The 14,446-nt window shown below is 47.0% G+C and overlaps 1 protein-coding gene across 9 annotated transcripts in view; it reads right to left on the bottom strand.

The window, feature by feature from the left end:
• Dis3l2 (DIS3 like 3'-5' exoribonuclease 2) overlaps positions 1 to 14,446 on the bottom strand; it is a 336,218-nt gene that overhangs the window by 30,765 nt on the left and 291,007 nt on the right. For all 9 annotated transcript variants that reach the window (XM_015481549.2, XM_048808736.1, XM_015481548.2 and 6 more), the window contains one exon: positions 1,742 to 1,821. In XM_015481549.2, coding sequence (XP_015337035.1) covers positions 1,742 to 1,821 — 80 coding nt within the window. The remainder of the gene's footprint in view (positions 1 to 1,741; positions 1,822 to 14,446) is intronic.

Below are 14,446 nucleotides of genomic sequence, written 5' to 3'. Positions count from 1 at the left end.
TTTGGTGGCCAAGGCTCATCTATATTTACAACCCCTGGGTTCTCTTCTTGCTGTGATAGTATGCTGGGAACTTAGGATAGTTCAAAAGAGCTAGATTATCTTCTCTCATATTCAAAGATGATCTAAACTGCCGACACCGGACTTCTGCTAAGACATGACCCTGAAGGTAAGGAGGGCCAGCACCCTTCTCTCTCTGGACAAAAATTCTGCAATCTTTCTCCAAAGAGCAGAGTCAGGCCAGAATCAGGGTCCATAACACCCATGTATCAAAAACTCTATCTGCCACCACAATCTGCATGCCTGAGGCTGCCACTCACTGACAACCAGCAAGCAGCTATGCAGGGAGAACAGCATGGTGGGGGACAGGAGGGTGGCAGAGTGGCATGTGTCTCTTGCTACCCAGTGAGTTTGCCTGGCTACCTGGGGTCTCACCCAATTGTCCCATTCAGCCTCTGGACCGCAGAGAAATCCTGCCCCGCTTCTCTGCTGCATTAAGCTTTATGAGAAGTTGTGATGGAGGCTCTAACACAGGTCTAAAAACTTTCTTCCAAAAGCTGTGCCACCCCAGAGGAGGAGTGTGGTGTTAAAGGATGCCCAATCAGCCTTTCCTATGACTCATGTGGTGGGAACAGCTGACCACAGCATCTACCCAAAAATAAACTGCAAAGCGTCATAATGCCTCGAAGGAAATGTGAATGGAGATATGCCCATGAGGATAGCCAGTAAGCTATCTTATAGCCATAACAGAATGAGAGTTCTTGAGGAAGACTGGACTTCTCTTCCGGGAAGTACTGTACAGCTCTGCTGGCAGGTGCCCCCTGCTTCCTTCCACTGGGAAAATTAAACAGTTTGGATTTTTAAATAATGAGACTGGAACATACTGTCCTCAGGTCCAGGCTGGGACTGCTCTTGTTCCTGACCTGGGATTTCTGAGAGTGGTAACTTGGGACAATGATCTTCCTTCTGTTCTCTTCCCCGTGTGAATGCGCTAATGTTGACTTTGCCTCTCAGAGCTGTTCCAGTTGCCTGCAGCAGGTAACTTGGGGCCCCTAGGCCTCAGCTTCTGAGGATACAACAGTAAATCAAGAATGCTCCACAGGGTGTCACAGGGATTAAATGGGATTATAGATGTAGACTCCCCAGGACTGTACCCAACACAGTAGGTGCTGAGCAGTACCTGCCACCTCACCACCAGGGCACATTCCTCGTGCTTCACTCACCATCAATGTCACTGTGTCATAAACAACACACAGGGAGGCAGATAGTCCGTGACAAAGAGAGAAGACGCTCTAAAATCATGCCAGTGCCACTATTCTAACTTCCAATCTCTGTAAGCACCCAGAAATCAATCTCCACACTACAAAACCCACAACAGAGACAACCACAACAGAACCCATTAGGTACATTCACAGGGGCCCAGAACCACAGCCAAGGTCAGAATCACAGTGGATGAGCAAGCACATGATCAGGGACCCGGCAGGAGGCAGGCTCTGGAGGACAGCTGAGCCTGGAGGGCAAGGTTTGTTGTCAAATGTGCTTCTAACACAGCACAACTTCTATGTGCATTCAAATCCTGTGTTTAGGAGCAAAAGAGATTTTACGGGAGAAATATTTTTGTCCCAGTCATTTTCCGGAAGTGAAAAGTGAGAGTCCCTTCCCAAGCACACCCATAAGGGAAGCCATGGCCAGAAAGCCTGTGTACGTGGCAGGGCCAGGTGGTGCTTCTGAGTGGGTGGCTTACTTGTTGCTGTCCCGGTACTCATAGATGTGACATCCTTGAGGCAATCCAGTCTCAGAGTCCAGGGTAAAAGCAAGCTTGAGCTGCACAAAGAGAAAGGAGAAAGCAGGTGAGCTTCAGGCAGTGCTCCAGCAGCAGGAGGGGTAAAAATGATCAAGCAACATTGGCTCCCATGGCTATGGAGAACCTGGCCCTCCCGCTCTGGGAAGAACCCACACCTCACAGGAACCCTGTTGTCCACGTCCGTGCTTTTTCATTCAGCACACAGCCAGTATTTGGGAAGTGTCCCCTTCATGCCAGACACTGAGCTGGCTGAGAAGAAGTAACAGTACACTGCTGGGGCCACCTTCATAGAGTCTGGGTCTAACAGAGGAGCCTGGCAGCAACCAAACCACCAAACTGAGGACCAGGCACATCTATGCAGAACTTGGAATTAAAGAGTCTTTTCTGAAGCAAGAAAACCACCCCACGTTTCTGTGGAAGCAGACAGAATGGGATGCGGAAAGGAGGGAGTCACCTGGAACCTTGGGGGGGGGGGGCCTAGCAGAGAGCGTGGCATGTGCATAGGTCCTGGGGATCACCTGAAGCATGGCTGGTGAAGCTGAATCCTGACAGATAGAGGGACACAGTGGCTGGTGACAATGGGGAGGAAGGCCAGGAAGAAGATGGATTTTCTCGGCCACACTGGAATTTTGGGCCTTTATCTTAATAGCAAAGGGAAGCTTCTGGTTTAGGGAAGAGCTGGATAGTGTGATCAGAGCTGTTTGGGAAGGCTGGCCTGGCAGCTGTGTAGACATAGCAACTTGCGGTGAAAGAGCGGGAGCAGCAAGAGCCTGCGGGAAGCAGAGGCAGAGAGTGGCGAGGGGCGGGGCTCGAGGAGATGGAGAGAAGGGGACAATTGGAGATTCATAGTAGAAGTGCATTTTTAGAAGTAGAATCAGCAGGATATGCTGACGGATTTGATGTTGAAAGTGGTGAAGACAGAAAGAACCAAGTTAAGAATGGTTCAAAGCATGTGTGTGCACACCTGTGTGTGCGTACGTATACGTGGTACTGGGAACTGAATCCAGGGCTTCACACATCCTAGGCAACCACTCTGCTCCTGAGCTACACCCCCAGCTCTGTTTATTTTGAGACAGGGTCTCACTCAGTTGCCCAGGCTGGCCCTGAACTTGCGATCCTCCTCCCTCAGCCTCCCATGTAGCTAGGATTACTAGCATATGCCACTGAGTGTGGTTAGGGATAGTTTATGTTTTTGATCTGAACTAGCAGACAGATGGTTGTTCCATTGTTAACTTTGGGGATGGATGGGGAGTCAAAAGTTTGATTTTTGACATGCTATCTTGGAGACACCCATTAGCTTCCTTTTGTTAGGGAAGATCAGGAGTAGGAATGCTGGCAAAGTTTTGGTTTCTTTCTTGACTCTGGTGGGGAAGGCTCAGGGTCCTATTAGAGCCAAGGGGTCACCGCAGCCTAACATTTCCAAATGCAAAGCCAATTATCATACTTACAATTTACTGGGCTTTTAAATCACTAGGGAAATTTTAACTAAAATTAACTGCACATTAGGAGGACACATTATTATGATCTTTTTTAACTGTAGGGCTGTTAACACAGCTAATGATCTGCATCATTAGATGCTGGACAAATTCTCTCTTCCTCAGAGGGAAACAAGCTCTCAGGAATAGTTTATCCTATTATTGACCCAGATGAAAATTAAAAAAACAGAAATAAGCCCTTTTTTACCATCATAAAACTGGAACTTGGAGTCAATGGCGTGCTTTCTCTAGAGCCCTGCTTGGTTCTCTCTAGCATAGCTATTTTAAAAAATTTATTAATTAACAATTATAACCCTTTTCTCCTCATTTCTCTCTTTGCAGCTGAGCTCAGGCCCATATTAGTTTTGTCCATTTCAAAAGTCTACATTGCTTAGAAATTCTGACATCCTTTGGCTCAATGTTTAAGTAATGGATTTTTGGCTCAGAAAAATGATCAGAAATGTAAGAAGAGGCCATGTATGGTGGTGCTTGCCTGTAATCCCAGCTACTTAGGAGGCTGAGGCAGGAGGATGGCAAGTTTGAGGTCAGTCTGGGTAACTCAGCAAGACTCTGTCTCAAAATAAAGAATAAAGGACTGGGATGTAGCTCAATGTTTGAGCACCTGCCTAGCATATATGAGGCCTTGGGTTTAATCCCCATGACTGCAGAAAAAAAAAATGCAGAAAGAAAAGTTTTAACCGCAAAACTGCCTCCATGTTACTTGCTGGAAAGGCTCTGAAATGGCAGAAGGTTAAAAACCCACACTACAGACAGTCACACGTGGAATAGCGTACAGCTAATAACCTGCTTATGCAGAACTTCTTATTAACATGGGAAAATATTTGGAATATTTGGATAAAGCAGAATGCATATTTGACTATATACGGTTAAAACTGTGTGAAAAGAATAAAGACTGCATAGAAGGAAGGCTGGGAGGCGAGAGATCATAATGGCCCAGCAGTGGTCCCTGGATGGGAGGTTCTAGGTGACTGCTTTAATTTCTTGGCATTTTCTAGATTCTTCAGGATAAGCACGTTACTAAGATTCTGAGTAGTGACTAATACATTTCCCCCTTATTTTATGACTGGTAACTCTTTTATTCGTTATTTTTTTAAGTTGTAGATGGACACAATACATTCATTCATTCATTCATTCATTCATTTATGGTGCTGGGAATTAAACACAGTGCCTCCCATGTGGTGGGCAAGCATGCTATCACTGAGCAACAACCCTAGCCCATGGTGACTCTTAATTCTCTTAAGGAATTCTAAGTTGTTGTGGCTTTCCTGGGTCTTCTGCTTCCTGGCTGTGCTTCAGCTATCATTGTTGAGGGTCTCTGTCTGTCTTTTTAACACCAAGAAATGTTGCCTTCAGGTCCTCAACCAGCCCCTACTTCCTGCTCCCTTATCATGAATGAGGGCACTGGTTGGAGAGGGCTGAGCCACAGAGTTAGTTCAGAGACACGGGGATCTGGATGAGCTGGCAAGGCTGGCTGATAAGAGGCTCCATCTCAGGCAGGGCTAGGGGACGGAGGTTCTGGGAGACAGGTAAGATAGAAGCCTGACAGGACACACACACACTGAACCATGTGACACCGAGAGCCAGGATCTGCCATCCAGCCCCACTGCACCCCCAGCTCCTATGACCAGGTGAAAAAGGAGGGATGAGATAGAAGCTCTGGTCCTTGGTCCCGAAGCGGAGGGAGGTAATTTCAGGGAAAGTCTCAAGGTCAGGAAGCTGCATACACAACAGCAGAAGGGCAGGCCAGGTGCTGATTGGAGAGTTTAGCTTTGCTGCCTGCCTGCCCAGGGGAGGCTCTCCTTCATCCTGATGAGAGTCTGCACTAGGTATGCCTGCTGTTCATACAGAAGAACAACTTGGGGCTGAGAAAGACTAGTTAATCTGTCCACACCACAACTGGACTTAGAATTCAACCCACCCACGCTCTCTGACCACTACCAGAATTACAGGATGTGGTGATGGTCTTGATAGGAAGACAGGGAGAGAGAGTCACAGATAACGTTTAAGATGCTCTGGCCTGAGCAGCAGAGTAGATGGCCCTGCTTCTCGCCCTAATGAGGAAGAATGGCAGGCTTGGGAGGAGAGTCTGGGTTCATTTGGGATTGTTGATTTTAAGGTGTCTGTGAGGAAGCTAGTGGCAATGACGGGTGCTGGAAAGATAGTCCTGAGGTTCAGAAGCAAGACTGTAATCTGGAGGTAAAAATATGAGAGTCCTCAGTTGGTAGTAAGATGGCAACTTATTTGCAGGATGAAATTGTTCCAAGACAGTGTGTGGAGTAGAGAGAGCACTGTAGGTAGAGTCCGGAGAATCATCTGTATGTAAGAGGTGGGGAGCAGAGACTGAGGAGCGGCCAAGGAGTTTTGAGTGATGATGCTACAGGAACCAGGAGAAGACGTCATCTGCAGGAGGCAGTCATCAGAGGTCACGCCCTTCTAAGAGGTCAGGTAAAGCAGGAATGAGCACCCAAACGAGGACTCTCAAGGCAGTAGTGGGAGCAGAGATCAAGAAGTGACAGGCTGAATAATGAGTGGGTGAGGAAATAGGAACTGCAAGCGTACACAATTCTTTTGGCAAATTTGATAGGATGTGGGGCTGAAGAAGAGCATACCTTGTTTAAATAGAGAGAAGCACCCTGAGGAGAGGGGTGAGAGATATAGAACAGTGGTAACCAGAGAGTCAGGCTCTGAGATGAAGAGGGACTGGAGTCTGGCATAGAGCTGAGGACCTCTTCTCCTCTGCAGGAGCAGGCAGGTGGGAAGAGATGCAGACAAAGCTGCAGATTGGGCACGGAGATTCGAAATGTTCTAGTATGATTTTTGTTCTCTCCTGAGAAATAGAGGGCCAATGGTCTGCAAAGGCATAGGAGTTTGGTGGGGGAAGAAGTGGAAATTTGAGGAAAGCAATAAAGGTTTCAAATTGCTTGCTTGGCAATGACCAGGGAAGAACACACAGATTGCAAGGGAGCACGGAGGGTCTACCTGGGCACTCAGATATGAGGCTACTGTAGCAACCCTTGGCCTGCTTGCTGACTTTCTAGACTTTGGCATGAAGAAAGTCAGGTTGGTCCAAAGCTGATATTTGCCAGGAAGGTTTGAGGAAAAAAATAATAAGGCAAGGGAATAGTGTCATGATATGGCGACAGAGGGACCCGAATGGACCAGGGAATCTAAGGGGAAACAGGAAGGAAGTTAACAACAGAGGGCTAGGGCTGGGGTGCAGCTCAGTGTGGAGGACTATGCCTATCTAGCAGGTGTGGCCCTGGCTTTGATCCCTGGCAGCCTAAAAGAAAAAGAAAGAAAGGAGGGAGGAAGGGAAGGAACATGAGATTAGGGAATAATTCTACAAACTGGGCCCACTGTGGTGACCCCCATGTGCTCTCTTTCAAAAAGTAATTAATCTGCAGCCCTGGCTGGCTCAAGTTGAAAGGAGATGTTACATTCGTCAGCAAACTACCTGCTATCTGCAGAAGTACAGGCCCCAAGCATCAACAAAAAGAACACAAGTTACTCTGAAGAAGGTGGGGGTGGGGGCGGGATTTGCGACACTTACATAGATCAGATCCCAGAACTCAGGAAGATAAGAATATTTTTTATAAGAATATATTTTTTTCTTACATAAAATATGTAAGAACAGGTTCCAACTAGAATCGGTCAGCATGAGCCAAAAGAACCTAGAGTTGTCAAGAGCAGTGGCACTTGAAATTATGACATCATCCTGTCAGTCAAAAGTCAAGGAATTTCTCTGGAAACTTCCCTGGGGCCAGCAGAGAGGTGGGCTGTCCTTCTCTTCGAAAAAAAGCCCTCTCTCCTTTGAGAGTGTCCCCTTTTCCCTTTTCTTATCCCTTCTGATAAACTCATACTCGTTACTCTGGGCGACACATATAAAATTTTTCTGGCCTGATCATAAGAGTTGGGGTTTGAAGCGGGGTTGGAGGGGTGTCTCTGTGACCCTGGCTGGCTACAGACTTACAGCAGACCTCTGCCTTGTAACACTGTGAACCACTGGGTTGTACCAGCCTAGGGTTAGGTGAGTTCAAGGTGGGGAGGTGGGGGAGTGGAGGTCAGGGAGCAGGCTGTGCCTGACCTCAGAGATGGATGGTCAATCACAAGATCCAAGAAGAAGTCAAGGAATGGTGAGCTGGGGTGGGGACCTCCTGAGAGCTCTGACATTCACCCGGGATGATGACATGACATGCTGTTTCTCAGATAAACCACGCCACAAAACATGTCCTACAGGTATGTGTGTAGATGTCTACTATGTGCAAGGTTCAAAACATTAATTAGTGAATCTGCTGGTCTCTGCAGCAGACATGGATGCAGAGAGAGCAGGCACTTCCTCCTTGCTGATGATATCCTAGGTTCATTCAGCTGGTCACATCTATCTCCTCCCCAGTTCCAACTGCCAGCTCTTGGCCTGGATCTGACACTTCTAAGGGAAGTCCATGTGCCTTTCAGTCACTGATTAGAAACCCAAGCCAATCAGTGCACGGCCCATCCTGGCCCTAAGAATGGGTTCAGGAATGGCAGCACGACCCAGCTGAGGCCAGCTAGCTAGGGGCAGATGTGTGCCATGTGCCTCTGGCCTTAAGGACCAGCAACCAACTTGCTACCAGTCTGAGAACAAAGAGAACTCCCAGAAGAAGCAGGCGCAAAAGAACTGCAGAAGAGGAGAGCCAGCCTGTCACCTTCTGGACATCAACTGCTCATCATTCCTTTTGAGGATACTGACACCTAATCTGTCAACCCATGCCATTAGCTCTCCTTTCCTGACCCATTTTCACAGCTTGGCTGAGTTATTTCTCTAGAACATGAATCCTAAGATGCTTCTGTCCATGCCTTGGCTGGCTTCAGGCTGTTGAAGGTATGGAAATGAGTTAACGGAAGCCCAGACTCTCTAGAGATTAGCTGCTTACATGCACGAACACAGACTAACAGAGGGTGATGAGGTGGATGTGTGACAATCAGGCTGGCCTCAGAGTGGACCACAGAAATCCTAAAGGCCAAGGAGTGGGTCCCACTCTCCTCTGCCCTAGATAGCTCACTGTCCAAGAGTGTGTGTGGGGGCACTTGCTCCTACCCCAGTGCCCTTTCTCATGCTGTACCTGCTCCTGGAGAAGCTCTTGCCACCTGCCTTTCTGTCCACCCTCTGTAAAATGACTCTAATTTTCTATTCATCCCTCTTCTGGTATGCTAGAGTCTGGGCCTCTCCCTAGGGATCCTGATAGGTAGCTTTATCAGGGACCTTGGGTGCCTAGTGCCCTTATTGCTGTCCACAGTGAGGGTCCAATTTCATCCCTTGCTTTTAAAAAAAAATTCCTCCTTTCCTTTGGGTAGACAAACACTGCCTCATATCTTCCCCTTTTCAGTAACTGTCACTGGCTGACAAATAGTAGCTCACATACTCCATGGACAGGTACTCTCTCTCCCTTAAGAGGGCACATGGTCCTTCCCTCTACAGTGGTTCCTGGACACGTCCTACAAAGCTGGACCAGCCAGGACAGAGGCACACCTGTATGCTGCCACCTGGGGGCCAGCCTAGTGGCCCTATCCAAGGCCATAAAGGATATGGAATGGGACAGGAAGGAGTGGTCAAGTGGGCACACTGGATGTCCCCTGGACCAGTGAGCAAGCCAATCTTTAATTGCTTAGGTGCCTAGTTGGCTTGCCCAAACAGCCACATACCTGGAGAATGTTCTGCACAGGCTGCGGGCCCTAAGCCCCACCAGTTAAGGAAGACACCAGCACAGAACCTTAGGTGCTTTTGAACATTCTGGCCTGCCAGGCACAGTGGTGCCCACCTATAATCCCAGCTACTCCAAACACTGAGGCGGGAGGACCAAAGTTTGAAGCTAGTCTCAGCAACTTAGCAAGGCCCTCAGCAACTCAGTGATATCCCATCTCAACACAAAAAATAAAAGAGGTGGGGCTGGAGTTGTAGCTTAGTGGTAGAGCACTTGCCTAGCACGTGTGAGGCCTGGGTTTGATTCTCAACACCACATGAAAATAAATAAATAAAGGTATTAAAAAAAAAAAAAAAAAAAAGAGGGCTGGGGATGTGACTCCATGGTAAAGTGCTCGTGGGTTAAATCCTCAGTACCAAAGAAAAAGAAGAAAGAAAATTCCTGGAAGGGCAAAGACGGAGTTAATGAATTGAGGGACTTCCTGCTTTGTCCCCAACAGCTCTAAGATGCCCTCTCAGAGGTACCTGCAGTCCCAGCCGGACAGCATGGTAGGGCTTTCTCTGCAGGCTGCTCTGTGATGGAACAGGGCACCTGGCAGCCCAGCTCAGCGAGTCCCTGACAGGGTTGTAATGAGAGAGGTCATCCGTGAAACTTCAGTATTCTTTCTTTGGCCAGAATTTTCCAGTTCAACCCACCGTGGGTTCTCCAGGAGGCCTGTGAGCTTGCTTCAATGCTTCAATCTGCTAGCTATTAGGACTCAGGTTCAAGCGCGGGTCAAGGACCATCCTGGAAGCCTCCAGCCTCCCCATGGCTGACACTTCCCTGTGCAGCCCACTGGATCTTGCAGGGTGTCCAATTCTTCCTTAGCTGAAAGTGGCCAATCCTAACATAGAGCCAAGATTTCAGAACACCATTTATGACATACTCCGAAGGAATAGGAAAGTTACCTCTACCTGAAGCCTTGGTTTTATAATTGAAAAATCTTATTTGGAGGAAATCTTCATATTCTCGAAATGATCTCTAGTTTTCCTTCCTTAGTCTTCATTATTTGGTTTGGATTTCCTAAGCATTATTTCTTTTTTCCATCTCCTCTTTGCTTTCTTTTATAAGACAAAGATGCTGTGGGCTTTGCCTTAACTTGGTTAACAGTGATTCTACGGCAATGTATTAAATTTCTTTCTCCTAAGTCCACTGAAGTCTTTTTGGACCTAGAGGGAGCTTTTTAAGAAAGAACTTGCTCACTCAGCAGGATTCTCCTCCCACCCCAAGCTCTGGTTCTGACCTGGAAAAAATAAGAGCGAGAAAGAGCAAGAGAATCCTGCAGTCCTGACGCTCGACTTTACAAACCACAAAAAAGGACCTTGCTCCAGTAACGTAATCATGGAGATTTCTGGCACTTTGGTCTTTCAAGAAAAATACATCCATCTGCTGGCACAGGGACCCATCAAACTCGATCCTGTTCAGCATGGAGTTCCCAATTCATTAGTGTTGGAAAGTCTACCGCAAGGCCACCACTCCCACTGGACGACGCCTCCCTGCAGCGCTGTCTGCAAACCCCACAGCTGCATTTTCACTTAAGGCCACTTCTCCTGACTCCACTGTACCTTGTTCCAGGGGCTTGTTCTATTCTCATTAAGACTAAAAATGACAAGGATTCTTCAATCCTAAGGCTTTACTTGCTCAGAAGAAAAAAATGTCTATCCTAGAGCTCCCGTCAGTCCACAGGGAATCTGCTCTTTAGTTAGGAACCCGGACCCAAAGAGCCTGTCCCATGGAGCAGAGCTGGCAGCAGCTCTCCTGCCCACCTGTCAAGCTGCCTCCTCTGCCAAGTGTTGTTTCACTGCTCACTAGCAAGACCCAGGCAGCAGAGCTCTGCTTGCCACCATCCCAGGTGACATCAGGCCTTTATTACTGGTGAGACCAGCACAGAAGGGCTAGCCTGAGTCTCTTTTAGCAGATCAGCAGCCTCCTGATCAGGCCCCACCCAGGCCCTGTTTTTTTGGCCCTTGAAATTCCTGAGCAATGCAACAACAGTGAATACAGGCATGACGAGCAAGTTTGCCTATGCCATCTGCAGCCAGATGAAGAAAGGATATAATCTACTCATCCTACTCAAAGCTGGCCAGGGTGTTGGAAAATTACCATACAGAACCATTTCTGCTGGAGCTCTGGGGCCTCAGGCCACCCACTGTTCAGAGGCTGGCTGCTGCCCAAGACAGGAAAGCATCAAGAATTGACTGCAGGGACTGCACATCTCTCCAAATGCATGGAGGTGGAGATGCATCTGGGAAAACCACTGATTTTCTGGGGCAAAGAATGCTTCCATTTTGCCATCTACTTATCACCTTTCTAGAGCTAATGGTCCTACCCTAGGCAGTGGAGAATCCCATGCCCTAGACTCTGTCAGAGACTTTCCCTCCTCATGTCAAAGAAGCTGCCACGAGACTTGCATCACATGCTCAGTGAAGAGGAGAGGAAGAAGTCAGGTAGCAGCAGTCTGTGTCCACTCCCCACATCCCCCCACCCCCGGGCCATGCTCTAACCTCATCCTGGAATCCAATGAGGCCACAGGAAAGTGACACATGTCAACCAGATGAGCTGGTGATTTTCCTTTCCTCAAGGGCATTTTAATGATATTCCTCCATTCTCACCAAAGTTCATCCTAAGAAACAGCCTTATAAAATCTATTTCTTCACAGGCTTGTGGTGTAAAAGCTGCCCACTATGACATTCAAGGTCCCCAATATCAAGCCTCATGTGAGGAATGCTTTTAGTGCTAGGAGATATGTTCTTCAACTTTCAGTGAAGTTTGTTATTAAAAACGACCTTGTATAGGGCTGGGGTTGTGGCTCAGTGGCAGATCGCTTGCCTAGCATGTGTGAGGCACTGGGTTTGATTCTCAGCACCACATATGAGTAAAAAACAAAACAAAACAAAAAAAGGTTCATTAACAACTACAAATATAAAAATAAAACAAAATTCCTTAAAAAAAAACTTATAAAATTCCCCACCCCATGCTGGACTACTTCTGCCATGCTGATATTGAAATCAGGGACATCCTGTGACTTGTGCTCCTTCCCTTGCTTCTGACTTTCCCTCTTTCTATTATAGTCATTTCACTCTTTCATTTCCTGTGTTGTAGGTCCTCTCACATTCTCTTTAGAAATATATAAATAAAGCAAAATTCTTCAAAATATAAGCCAGACACATATGAAACTGTGAGACGCAGGCATGTTTGAATACCCCACTAAACAATAGCCACTACGGTAGGCAATCAGTTCACGGTTGAAAGAAAAGGGGACATTCCCATACAATTCTCACAGCCAGTGATCAAGCTGGCTCTCTTCTTGAAAAAACAGGAGAGAACAGAATGATCTTCCAGGGAATTGGCCTCAGTTTCCAGTGCCTTGAGGAGTCAGAAGTTATGTAAGCCCCGCTGGGAGCCAGCAGCTCTGCCTGCCTCCCCTCTCCCTGAGCTGGTGTAGAGGTAGGCTTCCAAGGCCTGAGGCTCTCCACCGGGAAGATGGAGCTGAGTTCCTCTGTGGTTGTCCCTGTGGTTTGCTTCCTGGAGGAAGGAGGAATTCTTTCTAGGTTTCCTAGAGTAAAGCACCCATAACCATTTCTGCCATATCTCTCGGAAGACAAGCCCCGATGTTCCAGAAGAACCAGTGTGTGCATCATGTGATATTTTAATCAAGTATGATATTTTTTTTTTTTAATCAAGAGCAAGTGGCAGTGGAAAGCTCTTCTGCATAAGGCTGTCTTTCGCAGAGAAGAGCAGCTGTCAAAGTTTATGACTAGATTCCAGGGTAATTCTGCTTCCTTCCTTCCAGTCAAGGCCAAGTACCTGAACAACATATTCCAAAACAACATTGCCATCTGAGGTCCTTTCTGGTCTTGGAGAAAGGACCAGAAAAGATTAGCTGCCCCTCGCCAACTGCCTGCTCCCACAACTTGGCTTCAACCTGCACCAGAGGCCTTAGTGCTGCTCCTGGCAGGAGAATCACTTTCTACCACCAGCCAGCCACAAAATACCCATAGATCTTACACTGCTTAATGGACTGCTCAGAATAATCTAGAAGGGACTCTTAGGAGACTGGGGTACGTGTAATATCTGAAGTTTCCTATTCATATTCCTATTACTTGAGGTTCCTAGTCCCATCCAAGATAATTACATGTGTCTTTGTTTCTTTACAAAACATCATATCAATCTAAGAGACACTATTCTACCTGCGGTAAAAACCAAGGAACACACGGGTAGTGAGTGCTACATTTAGACTGTATAGGCTGGGTGTGGTGGTGGTGCATGCTTGTAATGTCAGCTACTCTGAAGAAGGAAGATCACAAGGTGGAGGCCAGCCTGGGCAATTTAATGAGACCCTGTCTCGAAATAAAATTAAAATAATAATAATAATGGACTGGGATGTAGCTCAGTGGTAGAGCTGTTACCTAGCATGTATTAGGTCCTGGGCTCTATCCCCCCATCTCTAGTACTGCAACAAACAAAACAAGACAGTATAGACAGAAGTTTATAGCTAAGATGAAATGCAAAGGCTAAAAAAATGTAGGCTATAGGAAGGGCCAGGACCCAATAGGAGGGACATGAACATCCTTTCCACCTGCCTTGCTAATTCAAAAACCAGCTTTGGTACAGACACTTCTGGGGTAATCTCACAGTTCAAAATCCTTTAAGAAACTATGCATAATATTAAATGTTACAAGAAATTTCAAAATAATTTCAGGGAAACATCCTATTAAACAAACTCTTGTTTTCCCTCAAACCCCACATAGTCTCTGGCTCTGGGGATAGAACTCAGGTGACAGAGGCTTTCCAAGCCCAACTTTCTAGACAAGTCAGATCCCTTCTCTAGTCTAACATTCTAGCTGTAAGACTAGACAAGTTTCTTTTTCTGGTATCTCAAAGGGTTCACTATAGCATGTACAAGGTTCTGGGTTCAAACCCCAGTACTCCAAAAAAAAAAAAAAAAGAAAGAAGCATTTGCCAAAGGGTTTACGCTTTTGCTTCTGCCTTCCTGCCATGGGCCTAGACCTCACTACCTTGAGGAAGGAGCTTGCTCTGCTTGTGAACACCACCCACAAACACCCCAACAGAAGGAGGCACCTAGTCTAGAAGGAAAAGGTATGACCTACCTCTTTGTACCTTCTTTCCCACCTCTGTAGAATGGAGACAGTGACAGCACCTACTTCACAGGTTGTTGTGAAAATTAAATGAGAAAAAGCACAGAGCAGGGCCTGGCACAGGCAACACAATGATGATGAGGTGGCAAGGCCTGGGGACAGTCCTCCTGATGGGCTGAGCTCCAAAGGAAAACCTGATACACTGAACAAGCTACTGGGCTCATCTGACTGATCACTTCAGAAGCAATCTCTAAAACCTGAGGAATTTCAAGTATCAGGAAAATCAGTTTCTTGAGCAGTATTCAGAAAACTGCTGCATATCTAAAAGCC

This window comes from Marmota marmota, unplaced genomic scaffold (assembly GCF_001458135.2).
Source record: "Marmota marmota marmota unplaced genomic scaffold, marMar, whole genome shotgun sequence".
Taxonomy (NCBI): domain Eukaryota; kingdom Metazoa; phylum Chordata; class Mammalia; order Rodentia; family Sciuridae; genus Marmota; species Marmota marmota.
Note: the sequence above shows the minus strand (reverse complement) of the source record. Positions and strands in the feature narration are given on the sequence as shown.